The following is an 8,789-nucleotide window of genomic DNA, read 5'->3' on the forward strand; positions in this document are numbered from 1 at the left end:
AATTCTTGACACAGAGACGATATTTTCTGCAACTACCTCTTCTCTCCTCTCGTTTCCAGTCCCTTGTGTTCTTATCTTCTCGTCCTCCTTCTTCTTTCCTCTCCTTCTCATCTGCTTTTATCTCATATCACCTTCCCTACTTTTCACGCATCTTGTCTCCATCCCACTCTTCTCCACTCCTCTTATCTTCTCTCCTGTTTTCGATTTCCGACTCCACTGCACTTTTCTCCCCTTCTTTTCGTTCTTCGCTTTTTCTCACTTTAACTCATCTCTCCACTCCCCTCTTCTTGTCTCCTTCCCTCCCCTCCTTTCCTCTCGTTTTCCTCCTCTCTTCTCTTCTTTGCTTCATTTTCCTCATCTCTTCTCACTACTTCTCCTCTCCTCGTATATGCTATCTTTTGTTTCTTCTACTTTTCATCTTCTCCTTTCGCTTTCTCTTTCTCCTCTCCTTTGTCACCTTTCGTTTTCTTTCACCTATTTTTCTTTCTGTAGACGATGAAATACTAGAAGATCTATTTTCTTTTTCTTTCAGAAAGATCCAAGGGTTCGAATCCCGCACGGGCTTGGTTGTTTCTGAATGTCCATTCATCAATTCCATCATTTATCACTCATCACCATCTTCGCAAATTAGCCAAGAGGCACAAAACTCGAAGTAAATAAATAAATAAATCTTTCAGAAAGAAGTTTGTAATTTGCGATAAAATAGTGATATTTTTATAATTTATACAATAATACTTGTTTTTATTTGTTTCGCGTATTTCATAAATATCTATTGTGCATGTGGCAACCCTGAAATTGAGCCTAACTCTACATGCAACCCACCAACGCCTTGTGTAAATTGGGTTGCCTAGTTTAAAATGTCGTTGTCCTAAAACTTTTGAGAGACACTGTACCATCAGGATTTAAAGTACTATAAGGCATTAGTACATTAGTTATTAGCTGCCCTGCGAAAAGTGACCCTCAAACTACATTTCTATATGATGTCCTTTTAGACTGAGAAGAAACCAGGCAGCAGACGCATGGGAAATAGTACTGTGTGGTCTTTTGTCATAATTTTGGTTCCTGATTCAAATCCCCCTGCCTGGAAATAAGTTGCATCTACCTTGGAAAATTGAAGTGTTCCTATGGCAGTAGAAGTAATACCAGGATAGTCTACTCTATCTGTGGGAGTACCATAACTTCTAATTTCTACTTGAGAGAACAAGTGTGGTACAAAATTATCTACTAGTTGTATAATTGCACCAGGGGGAAATGCTTCATTACTTTCATTTTTTAATACTTCAAATTTAATATACAAGTCAGCCCTGTGAGGATGTACAAAACTGTCACCCACGTACACTTCAAATTTAATTTCACGATTGGGTTCATTGAGATTAGCAAATGTACGACGATTGGGAGGAAAATATTGTAATTCATGACTTTCAATATGCTCCAGGTTAATCGTTATTTTATATATTGATTTCCATGATTGCTGTTGTAGAGGCACCAGCAAAATCTACTAATTCACCTTCTTCATTGGTTACCATCAACTCAGTGTGGTCTATACGATTGTGAGATATTGGAAAATAGATAGGTGAGGAGGGTGTGTAAATGATAAATTCCATGAGCTCAGAATTTGGTTTGAAATTTGCTATGATTCTAGCGTAACGCAACTCCCATGCTGCGTTTGGGATCGAACCAAGAACCTCTAGATTGTATTGGGTGATGTAGCTATTCCTCATTCATCTTTCAGATGGTTATCACTCGCTTGGCCTAAATGCGATAAATGCAAGAGGTTACATTTAAAGGAATGGAGATAGAAATTAATTTAGGTTAGATATGGGTTTTATACTCTCCATGACTGAACCGATATGGATTGGATAAGAAAAGGATATTACTTGCCTTACAAATAGATGAAGATTGTTCCTACACTTATCCTCTCAAATGTCACTTGTCTGACCTCCCTGTCAGACATGGATTCAATCACACACAATCGTTCTCCAATTGCTTCTCTCTCACAATCCGCAGACCTTACTCTCTCTCGTATTCTCGCCAACTGATCTCACATCCTGACAATTCCAACACTCCTTCCATACCCGTCTCCCAAGTCACTCACCTAACGTTTGCCTAATTGCTTATTCTGCATTCCTTTCTCTGCTTCCTGCTATGCTAAGACTTTATAATTCTTACCCAATACCTTGGGTACGATACGCTCCTCTACCCCCTAATGAAAATCTTTTGATTTTCACTTAAAGATGAAAGATTTAAAGTTGTATTCCATATCGATCCTTTCTATGGAGAGATTTTTTTATTACAAAATATAGTCCCAAAATTATTGAATTAACATACCATAACCAAAAATATGTAATTTTATTAATATAGTTCTTGAAAAGCGAAAAAGGAATGGGGGAAAAATAACCAATAAATAAGCAAAATAAATGAACAATACTTGTCAGCGTATGAAAGGTGAACACTGACATGTGAGTTTGTTAGGCTGACTCATGTATGCAATGATTGAGAGTCTTACGTCACACACGTTGACGTTATGATTGTCCATACATAAAATATGTAAACACTAGTTAAAAGGTTTGTGCCACAGTAACACACAGTAAATATCGCTGTCGTTTTTATTTATAATATATGTCAACTATCACAGTAAATATTTAATTAGAAAACTTGAAGTTAATCAAAATATATACACTGTATCAGTAACTGTAGGGAGCTGCGTTGATTGTCTGAAGAAAACACAATCACAAATGCACACGCTGATTTTTTTAAGATATCTATATTCTACCTGTAAAGCACTAACTACATTGGAGAATAACTGAAAAGCAATACTGATCACATCAGACGACGATTGTTCTTAGTAATGTCCAGCTGCATGTCACCGCGATTTGCGCCATGTTGCTTCTCTCTCACTAACTGTTTTCTCTGCTTGGCGCCCACGCCAACAGCTGATACATGAACTACATACGCCATCTCTTGACAACAAAAGTAATTTAACCCACATATCAAAAACCAAATAATGGAAACAAGAATAAATGAGACACATTCCTATACATATTCCCCCCTCTTGATTGGATAAATTCCAATCAACAGATTTGCTAATTCAACTGTCATTAGGTAAGGGAATCAATTTGTTTACTGGTCTTTTAGTAAAACCAGTTTTTGATCTAATTTTTGCCACACGCACTACACCGTCTTTACCAGGAAACGTCTCTTCCACTACTGCTATCTTCCATGTAAGTGGAGGTGCGTTGTCTTCTTTGACCAGAACCACCATGCCTGGTTGAAGATTTTCTGTTGAAGCCGTCCATTTACGGCGCTGTTGTAGTTCGTGGAGATAATCCTTCGACCATCTCTTCCAAAAGTGTTGTTGTAATTGCTGAATGTGTTGCCATCTAGAAAGACTGTTTTGGGGCAAGTTAGTTAAATCAGGCTCAGGTATGTACATGAGAGGTAACCGTATAAGAAAGTGACCAGGTGTTAAGTAAAAGGTGTCACTGGGATTATCAGATATTGAGGTCAGGGGTCGGGAATTGAGGCATGCTTCAATTTGCGTTAACAATGTTGCAAGCTCTTCGTATGTCAAAGTAGCATTTCCCACTATCCTCTTAAAGTGATATTTCATAGACTTTACAGCGGCTTCGCACAATCCTGCAAAGTGGGGCGCGTTAGCTGGAATGAAGTGCCAGTTGATTCCATCTTTTATTGCAAAATCTTCAAGTCCACCTTTTAGCTGTTCTGCTTTGAAGAGTTGACTGAGCTCTCTCAGTTCTCTATTAGCTCCAACAAAATTAGTCCCGTTGTCACTGTATATGTTTTGACATTTTCCTCTTCTAGAAACAAATCTGCGTAGAGCAGCGATAAATGCTTCTGATGTTAAGGAAATAACTGGTTCAATATGCACTGCTTTAGTAGCCATGCACACAAATATAGCTACATATCCCTTGGTAGTGATTCTGCTTCTTCTGTTTGTTCTTATGATGCAAGGACCAGCATAATCTACTGCTGTATTTAAAAATGGACGTGATGGTGTGACTCTTGGGCTTGGTAATTGTCCCATGAGTTGATGTGACGCCTTGGCTTGCAACTTAAAACATATTAAGCATTTATGCAAGACAGATCTTACTGTTTGTCTGATATGTGGAATCCAGTATTCTTGTCTTAAAGAGCTTATCAGCAATTGAGGCCCTGCATGTAATAAACGACGATGTTCTGATTCAATTATGAGTTGCGTCAGATGATGTTTGGTAGGCAAAATTAATTGATATTTGCTCTCATATGGCAATTCTGAATTTTCGAGTCTTCCACCAACTCGTAACAGCTGTCTGTCATCAATAAATGGATGAAGATCCTTGATAGGACTATTTTTTGATACTTGATTTCCTTCTTCTAAGTCATGAATTTCTTGTGGAAATGAAATGCGTTGCACAATTAAGATACATTTCATTAGTACTGCACGTAATTCAACATAAGAAAATCTTCCTGTTCTCTTCGAAGTAGGATTCTTAACATTGTAAATGAATCTATAGGATGTTGCTACTACACGAAGCAATCTCTGTAATGTAGAAAATCTCAGTATGAAATCTGCTTCTGTTCCATGTATCTTGCTAAACATTGATGTAACAATCTTCCTTTGTTCTGTTATGCATTCTTCAAGTTCCCTATTTTCCATAACATGTAATGGCAAAGTATCTTCTTTTAACCACGTAGGTCCACTCCACCAAATTTCCGAATCCTTGAGGGCTCTTGGTTCTACTCCCCTTGTTATCGAATCTGCTGGATTGCACTTAGATGTGACATGATGCCATTGGTTAATCACAGAAAGTTCCTGGATCTGTGCGACACGGTTACCTACAAAGGTTTTCCATCGAGTGGGGGACGCTGCTAGTAACCCAAGTACGATTTTAGAATCTGTCCAAAAATATGTACTGTCATTTGGAATTCTCAAAATGGGTGTTGTTTTCTTAACTAGTTTAGCTAATAGAAGAGCACCGCACAATTCTAGTCGTGGCAAAGTAACCTTTTTTATTGGCGCTACTCTTGACTTTGCGCACAGTAATTTAACATTGATTCTTCCTGACTCATCTCTTGATCTGATATAAATGCAACAACCATAAGCTCCTTCTGCTGCGTCGCAGAATCCATGTATCTGAATGTCATTTGTCTTTTCTGTTGTCAGTACAAATCTCTCTATTTGGATGTGAATTATATCTGGTAGTTGTTGATACAAATTTGTCCATTGGTTTCTTAATTCTGAATCTAATTGCTCATCCCACTCCAATTTACAACTCCAGAGTTTCTGCAAAAACATCTTGTATAAAATGACAGTTAGACTGATAAGTCCCAGTGGATCAAATATAGAGCTAACAATTGACACAACTTGTCGCTTGGTTATGTTCGTTAATGGTGAACAAGAGTCTCCAACTTTCGCTACTTTGCACGAAATTAAAAAATTGTCTGTAGATGGTTGCCAGATAAGACCTAATGTGTTTATTTCTGCTTCATTGTTGAACTGAAATGGTAAATGAACTTCTCTGTGTTCTTCTGGTACTGTTTGCACCAATTCCTCACAATTGGAGCGCCATTTGCGTAAAATGAATCCACCTCGTTTCAATAGTTCATTCAGCTCAGACTGTAAGTTGAGCATAGTTTCAATGTTATCACCTCCTGATGCTACATTGTCACAATAAAAATCCCTTAACAATATGCTGGATGCATTGGGAAAGTTTTCGTTTTCCTGTCTTGCAAGCATTTGTAATGCTGCAACAGCTTGGTACGGCGATGAGGTTAAGCCACAAGTTACAGTTAATAATTCATAAGTTTGTATTTCTTCGTTTGGTGATTTTCTCCACAATATTCTTTGATATTTAGTGTCATCAGGATGGACTCTAATGTTGCGAAACATCTGGGCTATATCTGCTGTAAAAACTATCTTGTGCGTTCTGAACCTCAGTACAATAGAGTATAGATATTCTTGGACTGTAGGCCCTGTCATTAGAACATCGTTAATGGATAGTCCACTGTCTGTTTTCGATGATCCATCAAATACAACTCTCACAGGTGTTGTAGTACTTTCTCTAATAATAGAATGATGCGGCAGGTAATATGACTCATTGTTCTCTTCATCAGTAGTTTTAATTTGCTTCATGTGGCCTAATGATTCATAATTGTCCATGAATTCACAATAGTTCTGCCTGAGTGTTGGCTGTGCTGTTAATCTTCTTTCCAACTGATGAAATCTTTTGTCTGCTTGTTGAAACGAATTCCCTAATTCAGTATGATTTGGTTTGAATGGTAGCCTAACCATAAATCTACCATCCTTCTGCCTGATGGTTGTTTCTTGAAAATGCCTTTCACAATTCATTTCTTCTTTGCTCTTGGTCTTTATGAATACTTCTTCTAACTCAAAAAACCTCTGTAATTGTAATTTAAGGCTATTTTCAGTACAAACAAAACATGAAGTAACTGTTGTAGGTTCTTCACATTGTTGAGGCATAGCTCCTGCTAAAATGTATCCTAACTCTGTATCTTGAAGTACAGGATAATTTACTATTCTTGTTCTTCTATCTGAACGTAGTAGCAAGAAAAATAGTTCAGATCCAATCAACAAATCTATGCTGCCTGGCTGATGAAATGAAGGATCAGCAAGCTGAATATCCTTTGGAAGATTCCAAGTGCTGCAATCGATTGCCTGTGTAGGGAAGTCGCCTGTGATTTTTGGTAACACAAGACACTTCACTGTTGTTGTATAATTAGATGTTCTAGACTGGATTACAACATCTACACAATGTTTAGTTTCAAGACACGAATTGTTTATTCCCTGAACTGGAACAACATAGTTTTCTTTCTTCAGTCGTAGTTTTTGCACTAATGATGTTGTTACAAAATTTGACTGACTCCCACTGTCTAAGAGAACTCTGCAATAATGAAATTGTCCATTGTTGCCCTTTACCTTCACTAAGGCAGTTGACAATAAAACTTGCGAAGTGTGTCTTTCTTTGACTGTACAATATGAAGATTGAGGTGCTTCATCTCTTGCCACATTGTTGCTTTCTTGAGGAGACACCCTGGAATTCAATTGTTGTCTATTGCTTGTATTGTTACTGACACTCGCCGATCTTGGTCTTTCAGGTGTATCCATGTGCAAGAGAGTATTTTGTTTCAAATTACAAATTTTGCAATTTCTTGATTTACAAAATTTCACTGAATGTTTTGAAGATAAACAATTAAAACAAAGACCTTTCTTCTTCACAAATTCTTGCTTCTGTTTATCACTTGCCTGTAAGAAAGTCTCACATTGGTACAAAGTATGATTTGCGGAAGAGTACATGCACTGCATGTTAGTGGATGTTGCTAAATACGTGTTGCTTTGTTTCATGAATTTACCTTGTTTATCATGTGATTGAAACTGTTTAGTATTGGTGTCACTATGTGTCGGTTTCATGTTTTCTAAAGATTGACACCTGCGCTCTACAAATGCAAATAATTCTGACAAGGTAGGAAAGTAATCATGCTCTTGTGCTAATTCAAATTCCTTACGAGTATTGTGATCCAAATGAGATACAAAATGTTGTGATAAAATGACTTCATCCAAAGGCACCTCAAGTTTAAGAGCCTTTAAAGCATTCATATTTGAGGTTGCTGTATTTACAAACTGTCTCAATTCATTAGCATCTTTTTTACGCACCGACTTTATGTGTAATAGTTCACTAACGTAATGTGATGCAATAAGCCTGCTATTATCATATCTTTCAGTGAGCAAGTTCCATGCTACTGTATAATTTGCCTCACTGACTTGCAAGTTTGAAATGAGCTTACTGGCTTGTCCCTTTAAAGAGGAACGCAAATAATGAAATTTTTGTATTGCTGGTAATGTATTGTTATCATGGACCAACACTTTAAAATTGTCCTTGAATGGAAGCCAGTTTTCATAATTTCCATCAAAAGAGGGTATGGAAATCTTTGGAAGTCTAAGTTGAGACTGAACTGACGTAACAGAATTAGTACTAACATTGGGCTGATTCATTTGATCGTGCAGCATCACTATTGTCTCCATTTGAGACCTAATGCTATAGTACCTTTCTTCAAATTCTATTCTGTGAACTTCCTCTTCGGTTGCTTCCGATTGAAGTTCCAAACTTGTTTGAACGTCATTGAATTTGTCCCACATCTCAGTCAAGTGACTTAATCTCAGTTTAATTTCCTGAACACTCTGTATATTAATGTCAAATGCATCGACGAATGCTTTCATACGGGTCAATTGCCCTTTATAGCTTCCTCGCACAGCTTTTAAACGTTTAATCTCTGCCTCTGTCATGGTAAAAGTATAACTGATAAGGTTTCACAACAATGCAATTAATGAACGTAATGTAATGTAAAGAAAGGAAAAGGAAATGGTACTAAATGAGCCTGATTACCTGCAAACTTCAGCGCTGCCGGTGTTGGACACACAATCGTCTCGCCGGTTGGAAACACTGCTGCACTGCTCGCACGAAGAATCAGCTGATTTCCTTCCCCGCCTTCTGCATATGTTTGCTGCGCAATAAAGTTAGTAGAGTTCAGCGTAGATATTTCTGCCGTGCGATGCGCGAAACAACTAAAGAAGCAGTGTTGCTAATGGAGCAGATAGAAATATCGCTGCAGTGCGCCGATGCACAGCTGTTACGTACAACAATAAAATTAGAGAATTCAGGTCTATCTAACGTTGAGTTTTAAACGTCATGCATTATACCAGGACTAGGATTAATATGTACTAACAAGTGGCTTTGTATGTAGCTACATACATATGGACTAAAAATTCGCAA

At 37.6% G+C, this 8,789-nt stretch overlaps 1 protein-coding gene across 1 annotated transcript; it reads right to left on the reverse strand.

The window, feature by feature from the left end:
- Positions 1–3,088: 3,088 nt before the first annotated feature.
- Positions 3,089–7,126, reverse strand: LOC145983615 (uncharacterized). Its single transcript, XM_083116678.1, has one exon. It carries the CDS (start codon positions 7,124–7,126, stop codon positions 3,089–3,091), a length of 4,038 nt encoding a protein of 1,345 aa, XP_082972804.1.
- Positions 7,127–8,789: the final 1,663 nt, after the last annotated feature.

The sequence above is a fragment of the Lepisma saccharinum genome, chromosome 2 (assembly GCF_977018435.1).
Source record: "Lepisma saccharinum chromosome 2, izLepSacc3.1, whole genome shotgun sequence".
Taxonomy (NCBI): domain Eukaryota; kingdom Metazoa; phylum Arthropoda; class Insecta; order Zygentoma; family Lepismatidae; genus Lepisma; species Lepisma saccharinum.